The sequence below is a fragment of the Barbus barbus genome (assembly GCF_936440315.1).
Source record: "Barbus barbus genome assembly, chromosome: 48".
NCBI lineage: Eukaryota > Metazoa > Chordata > Actinopteri > Cypriniformes > Cyprinidae > Barbus > Barbus barbus.
In genome coordinates, this window is record NC_136726.1 from 8,852,706 (window position 1) to 8,868,090 (window position 15,385).

General features: G+C 34.9%; 1 protein-coding gene across 1 annotated transcript in view; it reads left to right on the forward strand.

Moving 5' to 3' along the window:
• Nucleotides 1-7,346: 7,346 nt before the first annotated feature.
• The window catches only part of roraa (RAR-related orphan receptor A, paralog a), a 303,658-nt gene continuing 295,619 nt past the window's right edge, over nucleotides 7,347-15,385 (forward strand). The window contains exon 1 of the mRNA XM_079412252.1: nucleotides 7,347-7,656. Coding sequence (XP_079268378.1) covers nucleotides 7,503-7,656 — 154 coding nt within the window. The 5' untranslated portion in view covers nucleotides 7,347-7,502. The remainder of the gene's footprint in view (nucleotides 7,657-15,385) is intronic.

Here is a 15,385-nt window from a genome sequence, read left to right on the forward strand (position 1 = left end):
AGTGTTCTCAATACTCATTTATTTCATTGAATATTCTATTTCAATTATAGGTGCATCCCACTGCAGAAGTAAAATGGGTTGCGAACCACTATTTCATGCAAATTTTAAATTTTAAGTCATATTTCGTTCTGTATTATAGGTGTACATAACTAGCATAACAAGTTTTGTATAAATATTTATTTAGGAATACTATGTATACGGCACAGGTATGACGATTTTCAAAGCGTATACATTTCTGACCTGTATTTCAGCTTGATTTACTCATCGAACAAGCACAACTGTACCCGTCGAGCGTTACTAAACAAACAATGTCATAAAACTAAAAAAACTGTCCTATATACAGTACACACAACCTGACCCACATTAGCATTTCCTTACACAACACTGTGAACCGTCGAGACATTATGGTGCTTAATTTGTATGCCCCTCATTAACTAGAAGTCAGTTAATGAGGATGTTCAGAGAAAGGGAGTGTCACTACGAGATGAGAGAGAACAAGTTCATACGCTTCCACCAACGCAACAGTGTGAGAATTCATTCAAAATTACATTTCCAAATTCAGATTCGTGAGAGAGCCGTAATCACTCCAAAATCAATACGCATTGTTGTAAGATAATGAAAATGGTCTGTTGAAGATAAAAGCCAAAGGTGCAGATTATCTCCCCAAATGGAAGGAAAACATATGAAGAAGTAAGAGGAAAATGGATCTGTAATGACCATCCTGACAGACACCGTTTTTAGCCGATGTAAATGTAATATGTTGTTCTGTCAGTGTTCCATAACACCTCTCTTTTCACTGCTTCTAATTCTGTAAAGACCACGAGAGGTAGAAACCAATGTGACTGAGCCAATGCCGTAATAGGGCCAATTATCCAGGTGGAGGAGATGTGGTTTGGAGAACTACCAAATTACACAACCTTAAAGGCAATGATGTTTGCGCAAACGGGTTTTGATTTGTCTGACAGTCTTGCAAATTTATTAGTACGTGTTATGAATCCTGCTACTGTATTATGAAACATGCCAGCAACAAGAACAGAGAAAGTGGTTGTGAAAACAATAAATATCACAAAAGATAAATACTTATATACCGTAAATTCAGTATAATAATAATAATATTTATAATAAATTCTGATAAACACAAAACCAATACAAATAACGTACTTCCATTCCAAGCCCCCCCCCCCCCCCCCTTTAATATTCTGTTTTTCAATAATGGTAAGAGAGTATTTAAAATTCATAAAAACTAACTAACTAACAATTAATAAATAAATAAGGTCACACTGTGTAATATATAATAAATTAATATGGCATTTACAATAAAAATATTACATAAAATGTTAGATAAAACACATACAATATTATTTACATTATTATTTATATAATATTACATATTATATATTTTAAATTATGTTCTATGTAAAGTAATTTAAAATAATAAATAATGGTAATAGCAATGAATATTTCATATAACATTTTGTATAATAGAATTTTTATTATAACCTATATAAATATTATTTTAATATTATATTTAATTATTAAGAAGAAGAAGAAGAATCATCATCATCAACATCATCATCATAAATTCTGGAAATGTTATATGATAACCACAAAACCATTATTTTCACTCCAAACAAATAAAAAACTTCCATTTTTTTCTCATTTAATATCCTGTTTAAAAAAAAATAAAAAAAATCACATAGTGTAAATGAAAGAGTTGACTTTCCTGTAAAAAAATAAAAATAAATATATATATTTTTTTTTTTAACCATTGTAAGATTGACTTATTTGAGTTTGGACCAACATATTTTCATCTTTTAATGCCATAGAAGTGCAATTCCACACAGAAACGCTGCTGTGAGTTATGTTTCGTCACTGCTAAGCTGACTATCATCTCTCAAATGAGGAGAAATGAGAGGCATTATTTGCCTGACAGGCTTGTTATAAAGAATAAATGAGAAAACATGTAAGCAATCATTGCGAGGAACACCCAGACATCATAAAATGCTTTTAAATCAAGGGACCTGAAGTCAATAGGCCAAGCAGAGTATGTAGAGATGATTTTGAGGAAAAAAAACACACAAAGATTAGATAATAGTAGCCGAGTAATGGGAAATAATAATAGCAGAAAAAAAGGATAATGCAATTCTGATGGCAGATGCACAACAAAAGCTTCAGGCCGAACTAATTCAGAATGATTGGTTGATTAAAACACAAACTTTCATTTTCAAATAACAAATGACTGGCCACACAGATCAGCCATAACTGACAATAAATAAATAAATAACAGTCACTTTATCATCACTTGTCAGGGGCAGATAAATAATGGTCATAAGAGAGGCTATAAATTTCCAACAACAACAACAAAATACTATATAGAATTTCAAATTATAGTGTGAAAGGTCAACAGGCCAAAATGTGTGCTATGTAATAAATTAAACATAATATTAAAATAACATTTATATTAATAATATATCAAATGTAATAAAAAGCAAAAATAAAAATTATTTGTACAACTATATATTATTTTTAAATGACTTTGAATAGAACAAAGTACACAACTTATATGTAATATCTAATTTTATATAATTCTATATAATATAATTCGACCCTCTAACTCTAGCACAATTCTATTTTATCTGTCTGTCTTCTTTTTTTATTTAAAACACACACACACACACACACACACACACACACACAGACACACTCTATCAATTGCATACTTATTCTATAACTGCTAGCTTTTCTTGAAAAACTAACACTAGCTTTCTTTTTTTCTATTCTATCTACTTGTTTCTTGAAAATAAAATAAACAATAATAAAAATCATTTTTTCAATGAAGGGGTTGTACAAAAATATAAACATAAAAAGCTTAGGAATTACAACCAGGGTCTCAAATGTAATTGGACAAATAAATATAATCATAAATAAAATGTTCATTTTTAATATTTTTTTGAGAATCCTTAAGTCTGGAACTCATGGACATCACCAGAGACTGGGTTTCCTGCTTTGTGATGCTTTGCCAGGCCTTTACTGCAGCTGACTTCAGTTGTTGTTTGTTTGTGGGTCTTTCTGCCTTTAGTTTTATTTTCAGCGAGTGAAATGCTGCTCAATCGGGTTGAGATCAGGAGATTGACTTGGTCATTGCAGAATATTCCACTTTTTACATTCAAAAACTCCTGGGTTGCTTTCGCTGTATGTTTTTGGTCATTGTCCATTTGTATTACCTTTATGAAGCACCACTGTTGTCCTCTGTGGACGTCCAAGCCTTTTATGTTGCTGAGCTCACTAGTGTGTTCTTTTTTTTTTCTCAGAATGTACCAAACTGCTGATTTGGCCACTCCTAATGTTCCTGATATCTCTCTCATGGATTTGTTTGGTTTTTGAAGCCTAACAAGTGCCTGTTTAACTTGTATGGAGAGCTCTTTGACCACATGATGTAGGTTCACAGCAACAACTTCCAAATGCAAATGGCACACTTTGAATCAACACCAGACCTTTAACCTGCTTAATTGATGTAGAAATAATGAAGGAATAGCCCACGCCTATCCATGAAACAGCTTTTGAGTCAAATGTTCAATTACTTATTGTCCCTTTAAAAAGAGGGGAAGTACATATTAAAGAGCTGTAATTCTTTAAACTTTCCCCGAATTTTGATGAGAATACCCTCAAATTAAAGCTCAGAATTTAAGCCCATATTCATTATATAACTGTAACTTGAATATGTTTTGGTCAACCGCTAAATAATAAAAATTGTGCCTGTGTCTAAATATATATATGGACCTAACTGTGTGTTTATTGTATTTTTATATAACATTATGTAATACTTTTCATTTAAATGTTATATTAATTTCATTTATTATATATTACACATTGTGGCCTATTGACTTTATACTATATAATTTCATTTGAAATTATATTATTATTTATAGAATTACGTAGTATTTTTATTATTATTTTGAAAGCATAAATTATATAATTATATATTATTGAATTATTTTACATAATATTTTAAAATGATTTAACATAGAACACATTAATGCATAATACAATTTTAATATATGCAATATGTAAAGTAAAATAACATTTTAAATACATTTTATATCATTTTGATATTTTATTTACATTTTATATTCTCATTTATTACAAAGCACAAACTTGTTCAGCAAAGCAGTTAATTAAAAGTTGCTTGATAGATATCTTATGCTATGCAATTCTATGCTATGCAATTCTACATTGTTTAGTGGATGTGATTATACTGTCTTTTTGCTGTCTTTTTTCTTTGTTATTTATTCTCCCTGAATCCATTCCCTAAGTGAAATAACAACCGTTGCCATTATGTGGAGAAAAGCACAACAAGCAATTGTTTTCGTCCTGAGATGAACCATTTTAAAAAGAAATGTTACTGTAGCATGTCAAAGCCGATTCCTTATTGTGAAAATGAGGTGGCTGAAAACAGTCAAATGTTCAGGGGCTCTTGCCATTGCTTGAAGTTTGATCTTGCCGTACAGTTTGAAGCTGGAATATAACATGGCTAGAGGCCATCGTCAGTGTAAACACACCATCTCCAAACCTTGTGAGAGGCATGCCAGAAACAGCTGATCAAATCTAAAAAAAAAAGATTCATCAAAGATTCATAGTGCAGAATATTCGGATGGTTGTGATGGGTCTGAAATCACAGTAATTACAGGCTGATAAGCAGAAGATTAGTGTTGGGTTATTTTAACCTATCAGAACAATTTGTAGATGTACAAAATGTAACTTTAACATCACATTCTAGGTTTAACAAAGACACTTAAAGAACAGTTCACCCAAAAATGAATATGTGCTGACAATTTAGTCACATTCAAGCCATCCAAGTTGTAGATGAGTTTGTTTCTTCATTAGATTTATTCCACCACTTGCTCACAAATGCATCCTCTGCAGTGAATGGGTGCCGTCAGAATGAGAGTCCAAACAGCTGATACAAACATCACAATAATCCACACCACTCCAGTCTATCAGTTAATGTCTTGTGAAATTAATAGCTGGATGTTTGTAATAAACACCAAGACGTTTTTAACATCAAATAAGCACTTTATCCACAAAATTGCTTTCTTCTGTGAAAAAGTTGTCCCGTCTGAACCACGAGAGAAATATGCACAGAGCAAGCACTGTTCACAAACTAAATCAGTTCTAGACAATTAAGTTAGTGGATTTTGACGTGAGAGGACAATGCTGTATGGACTTTTTTCATTGAAGGAAGTGTTATTAAAGCAATAAGCCCCAAGAAGCCGTGCTTTACAGTGAATTTATAACAGCTAAGAGGCGTTGTTAGGCACGAAGCGAAGCGGAGATTAATAAAAACATATTCGTCCACCAAACAATGTAGTTCCTCAGAAACAGGTGTGGTTGGGACAAAGTGGTTGCCAAGCAACACACAAAGTAAAGAAAAGTGTAGGTTTGTAGTGTAATTTACAATAGCTTCGAACGTGGCTTAACCAATCAGAATCAAGGACCGGAACTATTCCTTTTATAATATGGATTATGGACTCAATTATGAGGTTTTTGGTCGTGGGTCTTTTAAATATGGGTATTTTGGTCAAAAGCGATGGTTTAAAGTGAAAATAAATAAAAATAATTAGTTTCTTACAAACATGTAGATTTAGCATCATGTTAAGATGTTAACTGGTGGACTGAAGTGGTGTGGATTACTATCAGCTGTTTGGACTTTCATTCTGACGGCACCCATTCACTGCAGAGGATCCATTGGTGATGTGGTACTAAATTTCTCCAAATCTGTTTGGATGAAGAAACAAACAAAATTGTCTGGACATCTAACAACTTTGCCTCAGTGGACCATCGGGGGTTTATAGGACGAAAGGGTTTTTCACCAAAACATGTTGCAAAATGGCTTCAAAAATGTTCTAGACACACTTCAGCATGAGACCTTCACACTAGAGCTTTTCTAGGAACTAACTTCATTTTTCTGAGCCATTTCAGCAATGGCATTTAATCAACTGGTCATGTTTAGTGGATATATGAAGTTAGTTCCAAGTTCACGCAGGTGCAGTTCATCAAATTAACATGTTCCACTAACATTTCGCATAAACGTTTCCAAATACTTCTTCTATTATAATTTGAAACCTAACAATTTAGTTTCATATTATATTCAAAGACATTCATACTTATTTAATGTGGCATCATCACGAGTGTCTAAATAGGTCTACTATTGGGGTCAAAGTCTGATGCCGTTTCCAGACTAATTTATTTGTTTAATAACACGAAGAGAAATATTTCATCTCATGTGGTTAAAGTAACCTCGGGTTTGCTACACTATCCATAGTTTAACCACAGTAGGCTATTTGTGGTAAAACTGTGGTTATACAAATGTAACCAATACGCCAAAAAACCATATAGCCTACTACACTTTTACTACAATAAAACCATGGTAAGGTGTTTTGGACCGCAAGCTTTTATTTCTTTAAACAGGAATGCTGTTTCACATATGACAGTTTTCTGCTTGCAAACTGTTGCAGCCTTTAGTTCCGTTTTGACCTTTCAGCTAAACGTGAACTTGACTTGTTTATAGTTTATGATTCAAGTTGCGAGAGCATGCCAAAGTCCACGTGCGGGGCTCTGAGGGGGCGTGGCTCTTCCGCGCTGATCACATGCGACGACAGGCGTGCTGTTTACAATGCCATCTGCTTCGACACCAAACCAAATATTTAATTAATAAGGGCCCCTCAAGTTTGGCATTGTTTAGTATCAAAACACGTCCTTAACATGCCGCTATAAAACTTAGGCGAAGGGTGCTGATGCTTTGATCACCCGCTGAAGTCAGAGCTCAGACCAACTTAATCTACTGCTCTTACACTGATTAAACAAACACAACCAGAGCGACACTTATTCAGTCAGTGTGCATGAGCTACATTTGTGACTAGATGCAAGATACTGTTTGCACAGTAAGTGGACTAAGAAGGGTATGAAAGTTTCCAATGTGCACTGTTTTCATGTCAACACATATGGGTTATATCTGGGGAAATCTTGTTAAAAAAAATCTTACATTTTTATTTAACCCTTATTAAAGAATAATGAATTTAATGAATGAATTGCTTATACCAAGTAACTATAGAACTATAGAGCATAAACTAAATATGCAGGGATTCTAAAAACATATATCATAGGATATAGCTATATATCGAGCAGTCTGTGCCCTTCTAGATGACGCATTCTGTGTTTTAAAGTGGAAAATGTGCGGCTGTGTCATTAGAAGACGGGCAAAGACATGAAGCATCCATTCATCGGCTATTGACAGTGTGTCCCTGTTGAGCGGCTGCACTGGAGCTTCTCTCTAGCGCTGCCAGTGGACAATCAAACCTACACACCCACCTCTGTCTACACTCGCCTGTTCAACATTTCTTACTTCTGCTTGAAAAATACATAGCTACAGCAAACCTCTGAGCTCTGAATCGCATCGCGGCGCGTCGTGATACACCAGCAGCAATAGCTCCAAAAAGCGCAACATGGAGTCCCCTCCAGATCCAGCGAGCGACCCGGGCAACGGCGTCTCAGAGCCGGTTACCCCGGTCAGGGAAACCCCGGTAAACCTGGAGACCCTGCGCAAAGCTGAGCACCAAGCCCCGGTGCGCCGGCAGAGCTGCTCCAGCACCAACAGAGGTGAGAGACAGTGATTCTTTGGAATCGATACGACATTGGTTCTCCGTAGTATTGATGTGCAAAACTTCAAAGTGAATTCATTTTAACTTAAATGGCGCGCGCGGCGAGTCAAAATCATTCCAGCGCGTTTGGTTCACTGGAAAAGCGCGTGGTGAATAGGAATAAACGGCATTTGTGAAATATATAGGAATTAGGATGCTTTTAGAGTTGATGTGCTCGTATAACCGAATGATCTTGCTATGGTTGTGTGATACATGACAGCACTGACACTGGAGACTAAAAAATAAACAGATGCGTTTATTAAAATAAATCAAAATTTGACAATATGAAAGTTAATGTCTGCATTTAAAAGTGGTGTGAAATAATACATACATACATATATCAGAATGTTAAAATGTGTATTAGCTACACGCAAGTCGAACTTATAGGCTATTTTAAAATGATAAAATTCACGACACGCGTAACGTAATGTTCTTATTTTGATATATGCTTATTATTATACATTTTTTTTAAATGTTATATTTTTCAATTTCATTCATTAGTTGTCAGCATGCCTTTTACTTGATTTTTGCACTTGTTTGGATGCTAGTAGTTGGACGCATTTAAACACTAATTTCGCATATATAAAATACAATGCAATGCTTTAATATCTCATTTTAATTGAGATTTGTCTAAATATGAGTGTTGTACAGTACAGACAGTAGGTTTTTTTAGTCACTCCCCCTTCGGTGTCTCCATTCAACTCATCCAAGTTCAGTGCAAAATGTAAACGGACAAAAAGTGAACAAGTGACACGACACTGCATAAAGTAACGTTGAATGTCTGTTCAGGTTGTTGTGTGTCGCGCTGAAGGGTATATTTAGAGGCTGATATGGTGAATGTGGAATGTAAGCTGGTTATGTAACAAGTTTTGCCATAAACAGAGCAGGGAAAATCATTCGATATCTGTAATGTCGGAGTCTGGGGTTCAGAGTGGGTTTTGTATGAGTGCACTCTGGCGAATATGTGTAATACTATTCATAATTGTCATCTTTTTTATTGGTTTATGAAACAAAATTGCATATAAAATCGGGACTTGAAAAGGTAAATATTACCGCTGGTCTGTGAAGTTTGGTTCTTGAGTTTTAATGTTTGTCGCCAATTAAAGAATAAGGGGAAATTATGTTGAATAGCGAAAATGAATTTTATGGCGCTATAATAAATCCGTCTTGCTCTCTAGCCGTTGTTTCCCTTTTGTTACATGGTACTTTCCCAGCACTGTGCAGTTATGTAATAGCAGTCTGAAGAGGCAGGTATAGGGAGGCACTGTCCGGATGGGAGTTTTTAGGCAAGTCTATGCCATTTATTTATTTTTTTAAAGAAGGAAATTGACTTTGAGACACTCCTAACCTGCTGACCTATATTCACCCCCACCCTTTACAGCAGGACTAAAGTGCATCTGGAAGGCAAAAGAAAGAGTGCCTCAGTCCTGTTATGTAACCCTTGTGTGAATGGGCGATGAGAAACAAAGTGTTCAGCGGGACTGTTCTCTTCTGTTTTAGAAATCCACTTTGCTTTAGCAAGACTTGTGCAGCAAGCACACCAGCAGTCAATAGACCTGTCCCGTCATGACGTCAAATTTTAGGCAGCTAAGAATGGCGGGGTTTGATTTATGACTAAACTAAGAGAGATTTGGTCCTATGGCATAAATGAGACACAGTCACCTTACATATGAATTTTAAAGCTTTTATGTTAGTTGCTATAGAAGCAATACAAAGATTTCTGATTCATCAAGGACACTCAGTTGCATCCTTTAGGTAGTTGTAGACCTTGTTTAGCTCTTTTTGCAGCTTGCTTAAAAAACCCTTCAGAATTCATGTTAGATTATGTAAGATTCACGTTAGAGAAGGAATGATATTCAAGTAATGTTAACCAGACACCTTAATTGACTCATAAATCAGAATCCAGCATAAAAACAAACCCATAAAATGCTAACGGAGAGTAGTTATTATTTGGAGAAATTATGATATGCAGAACATAATAATATTATTAATAGAAATAATACGTTATTAAAAAAATACAACCAAATAATGTTCAAAAATTTCTACAAAATAACATCAAAATGTTATTTATTTATTTATCACAGTTTTTTTTATTTTACAAAATACATTTTAGCTGTTTGTTTTCAGCAGGTTAGGGCTGCATGAAAAGGGCAAATCCAAATAAAAAATTAAATGCAATCACAATTATTAATTTTACATAGACATTTAGCAGATGTTTTTATCCAAAGCGACTTAATGAGGACAATGGAAGCAATCCAAATCAACAAAAGAGCAATATGCAAGTGCTATGACAACTCTCAGTTAGCCTAATGCAGTACACATAGCAAGTTATTTCTTTATTACATAATAAATAAAAAGAATCAGATTTTTTTTTTACGCAATAGAATTGCCATTGAAATACTTATTTTGTGCAAGACGATCACAGAATTGTTTTTGCTGTTTTAGATCAAAACAGTAACTAAACTGTGTCAACATAAGTTCAATGAAACATGAGGTAAAAATAACTTATGTATTTATTTATTTTACTTATTCCTTATCAAACAAAATGAACTTGATGACACAAAAGTGTACATGATGCAAATTTTTGGCCTCAAGTTTCATTGAACTTGTGATTTGGTGTGCAGATTGTTCTTTATTCTCAATTTGAATTAACTCACCAATAATTATTTACAATTTTGCATGACACAACATACATTTAAATGCATTGCTGTATTAGCTGCTGTCATTTTAATGTTGAATATCTTTCAGTTTAATTGTGCAGCTCTGATAGACACTAAGAGAGAGACAGCAAATGCTGCGATAATGAAGTTTCATTTTAAATGTTTGTTATTATAGCATATGGTATCTTTGGATCATATATATTATTATTACTTTTTTAAGACTAAGTAAATATCAATGTCGCACTCAAATACATGTTTTAGCAGCTGTGACTGTTAATCATATTTTGGCTGCTTAAACACTTAAAATTGCGGTTTAGTTGGATCTCATAATTACGCACAGTAGGATGCCACAAGCGAAACTGCTTTATTATTAGTTAACCACAAGCAGTTTGTGGTTTTGCTTGTGGTGTGTCAGTGAGTTTATTTAGCTTTAGCTGCATTGGCTGTGATTGTGGGTGTCGGAGGCAATCTCAGCACACGGATGAATTAACCACTTTCAGCGGATCTATGAAACGAAGCAAACCGCATTGCTTTGATCTCAAGTGAAAAGAGAGTATAACCGAGGCTCTTGGAAGAGTTAGGATGACCGGTTACATTTATGAAGAAAATTATAGGAACTCTATTTCTTTTAATTGAAATTTGTCTTTTATGCCTTTAAGTTAAGAGAGTGAGTTATTATTCAAGTTCAAACCAACTTTTTCCAGCTCTTATTAAGAAAGCCTATAATAATTTGAGGAAAGACGACCTTAAACCGCCCTTTTGTTTTTAGGTCGGATTCATATTTTTGGCAGATTTTTCACAGTTTATGTAACAAACATTTTGTTTGACCTAAATGTCATCCAATGGGCTAATTTTTTTTATAAATTATTATTTGCATATTTAAGTTCAAACAAATAACTTTTTCTGCCTTTTTTTTTATTAAGGAAACATATAATCAATTTTGAGAAAACACAACCTTAAACTGCACTTGGATTTAAGGTCGCATTCATATTTTTTGGTTCCTTTTTGGCTGTGAAACCTGATGTTTATGTAATAAATGTGTGATTTGACCTGAATGTCAAGTTCAGGAAAGTAGTCCACACCCATTGTGTTTCACTTTCATTAAATGCAGTTTGCCTGTATTATATTTATTATAATCAATACTGTTTAAATGGTGCATTAGTTATATTTTTTATATTAGTTATATTTTTCTTTTTTTTTTGTATTTGTATTTTTTTTTTTTGCACAGATCCAAATGATTTAACAAAGTAAAAAATCAGCCAATTTTTTTTTTCATTTTTGTTTTTTGTTTACTTTTTTACCATTTATTTTTTAAAATTTACTTTAATTGAATTGTATGTAGTTTTATTTCAGACACATTTATTTTTCTTGGTTTATTTCACACATATAAAATGATTTAACAACAACAACAACAAAAGTAAACGATCAGCCAATGTTGCTTAGTTGTTTTGTCAAACATCTGAAGTATTCTCCAAATTATAGTGCGTTGTTCAGACAGTACACTTAGCTTTGTCCACAGAAACCAACATCTGGATGTAAAGACTTTTAGTAAGTCCCTTTTGTTCCCTTTTGGTTTTTAACACCATGCCCACACATGGCCTTTGCCCGTACCACGTTTTTGCCTTTTATTATTTTTACCTGTGCTTATCCTCATCCACAGAGGAACTCAGAGCAGGTCAAACTTCACATTTCACCTTCTAGTAATCAAAAGGCAAAGCTGAAGAGCGGCACATGCTGTTATAACCCCGAATGTTGACACTTGACATCAGGAGGTTCTTGAAGGATAAGAGAGGGTCAGACAGGCAAGCACACAAATGCTTAAATCATTTATAGAGTGTGTTATTACTGCATTTGGCTTCCTCCAATGCTCAAGGTCTTTTGCTTTTATTATACTTGTATAACCTTACATGGAAATGAAACTGGATGTTTGATTTTTAAACAGGTGTAGAGCAAGATCTGGGTTTCTTAAAGGGATAGTTCACCCAAAAATGAAAATTCTGTCATTAATTACTCACCCTCATGTCGTTCCAAACCCGTAAGACCCTCGTTAATCTTCAGAACACAAATTAGGATATTTTGATGAAATCCGAGAGCTCTCTGGCCCTTCATAGACAACAACACAACTGACATATTCAAGGCCCAGAAATGTATCAAGGACATCGTTAAAATAGTCCATGTGACATCAGTGGTTCAACCGTAATTTTATAAAGATACAAGAATAATTTTTTTATGCTCAAAAAAAGCAAAAATAACAACTTTATTCAACAATTTCTTCTCTTTGTGTCAGTTCTTTTTTCCATATAATAAGAGTTTAGTGATTCATCTGTTAAGTCAAAATGGGACAAAGCACCATAAAAGTTCCTTAATATGAGTAGAAGACGTATATAGCGCACATGATATATTTGTATGAAAATAAAATGTAAAATCTGAACAAGGATGCAGATAACATTTCAAAGCTTTGATAGAGGGGTAGAGTTACTTTGAAAAAAAAATTCTCTTTCCACCAAGTTTACACTTTCATTTTCATTACTGTAATGCAGCTAAAAAAGCAGTAAATATAGGTAGTTCAACAAACATTGCTAATAATTTCTGCCCTTTATTTATGTTTAAAGACTGTTACTGTAAAGAGAATTCTTTGTGAATTATGGGAATGGCAGAAAACGGTTATTTTAAATTGTAATAATTTTGTACAATTTTTACTGTATTTTATCAAATGAATGCACGTTGGTGAGCAAGAGACTTCTTCCAAAAACATTAAAAAAGTCTAAATTATTCCAAACTTTTGACTGGCAGTGTAAGTAATGACAAAATGTTCTGTTGCTTTTTTAATTTTATTTTGGAAGATCTTGGAAGATGACTTCTTCTTAGATCGTTCAGACTGGAGTAACTCCAAACAAAAGCTCTGCCTCATGCACACCTCCACAATTACACGTGTGCGGAGGAATCGGAGGCTTTGCATCAATCATGTTGAGTAGATTTGCAGTGTCATGAGCTTGTTTTAATGGGCTCCTTCCAGTTAACTCTCAGGCACGGCCGAGGTTTGTTTAGACTCGGGTTTGTTGGCATTGCGGATGCACATGTGCGGAGCAGTGCCTTAACTTAATTTCTCCTTTATTGGAAGACAGCGGAATGACTGTGGGGTCTGCCATCTGTGAAGGACTAGACTATAATGACTTATTAGTTGGCATGGCAGACAACAATATTTTGCTTGCTCCCAGCCTCGGTGTCAGAGTGTGATGGTGAAATCTGTCACCTGGCGGCGTGCTGATTGACTCTTTCCAGCAGGGGTGATATTTTAGCGGCTGAATGAGCCAAGCTGAGCCCTTTTATTCAAACCCTGCAATTAGCCTAACAGATATTGTGCAGTGACACCTGTGTTTAACGTCCCATCGCCCGATGTGCTCCGGCTTAACCTGTTCACTTTAACACAATCAACATTTTCACACCCTGTCTGCAGTTTAAAGGAATGGTTCACCCAAAAATGTTTTGAGGGAACTCTTGTTAGAATTTCTGTACTTATTTATATATTTATTTAATAAATACAGCCAAATATGTTTATGTGAAAACATTTAGAAAGCAACATGTTTGAAAAATTAAATGACTGACTTATTGTTATTGTTGTTAATAATAATAGTAATAATAATAACAATCAACGTCTAATACATATTAAATATTTTAATAAATGAAATTTTTGTAATAAATATAATGAAAAATTAGTGCTGTCAAATCGATTAATCGCATCCAGATGTATGAAATAATCATACTAAATGAATAAAATAAAATGTTGTCTATATATATATATATATATATATATATATATATATATATATATAAGAAATATTTACTTGCACATATTTATATGATTTATATTATACATAAATACTAATATATTACGTAAATTTCTTTAATATACATGTATGTGTGTGCATTTATATATACACTGAACAAAATTATAAACGCAACACTTTTGTTTTTGCCCCCATTTTTCATGAGCTGAACTCAAAGATCTAAGACTTTTTCTATGTGCACAAAAGGCCTAGTTCTCTCAAATATTGTTCACAAATCTGTCTAAATCTGTGTCACATGTGTGGCATATCAAGATGCTGATTAGACAGCATGATTATTGCACAGGTGTGCTTTAGGCTGGCCACAATAAAAGGCCACTCTAAAATGTGCAGTTTTACTGTATTGGGGGGGTCCGGGGTGGGTCCGAAAACCAGTCTGGTGTGACCACCATTTGTCTCACGCAGTGCAACACATCTCCTTCGCATAGAGTTGATTGTTGATTGTGGCCTGTGGAATGTTGGTCCACTCCTCTTCAATGGCTGTGCGAAGTTGCTGGATATTGGCAGGAACTGGAACACGCTGTCATATACGCTGATCCAGAGCATCCCAAACATGCTCAATGGGTGACATGTCCGGTGAGTATGCTGGCCATGCAAGCATGCAAGAACTGGGATGTTTTCAGCTTCCAGGAATTGTGTACAGATCCTTGCAACATGAGGTGATGGTCGTGGATGAATGGCACAACAATGGGCCTCAGGATCTTGTCACGGTATCTCTGTGCATTCAAAATGCCATCAATAAAATGCACCTGTGTTCGTTGTCCATAACATACGCCTGCCCATACCATAACCCCACCGCCACCATGGGCCACTCGATCCACAACGCTGACATCAGCAAACCGCTCACCCACACAACGCCATACACGCTCTCTACCATCTGCCCTGTACAGTGAAAACCGGGATTCATCTGTGAAGAGAACACCTCTCCAAAGTGCCAGACACCATCGAATGTGAGCATTTGCCCACTCAAGTCGGTTATGACGACGAACTGCAGTCAGGTCGAGACCCCGATGAGGACGACGAGCATGCAGATGAGCTACCCTGAGACGGTTTCTGATAGTTTGTGCAGAAATTCTTTGGTTATGCAAACTGATTGTTGCAGCAGCTGTCCGGGTGGCTGGTCTCAGACGATCTTGGAGGTGAAGATGCTGGATGTGGAGGTCCTGGGCTGGTGTGGTTACAC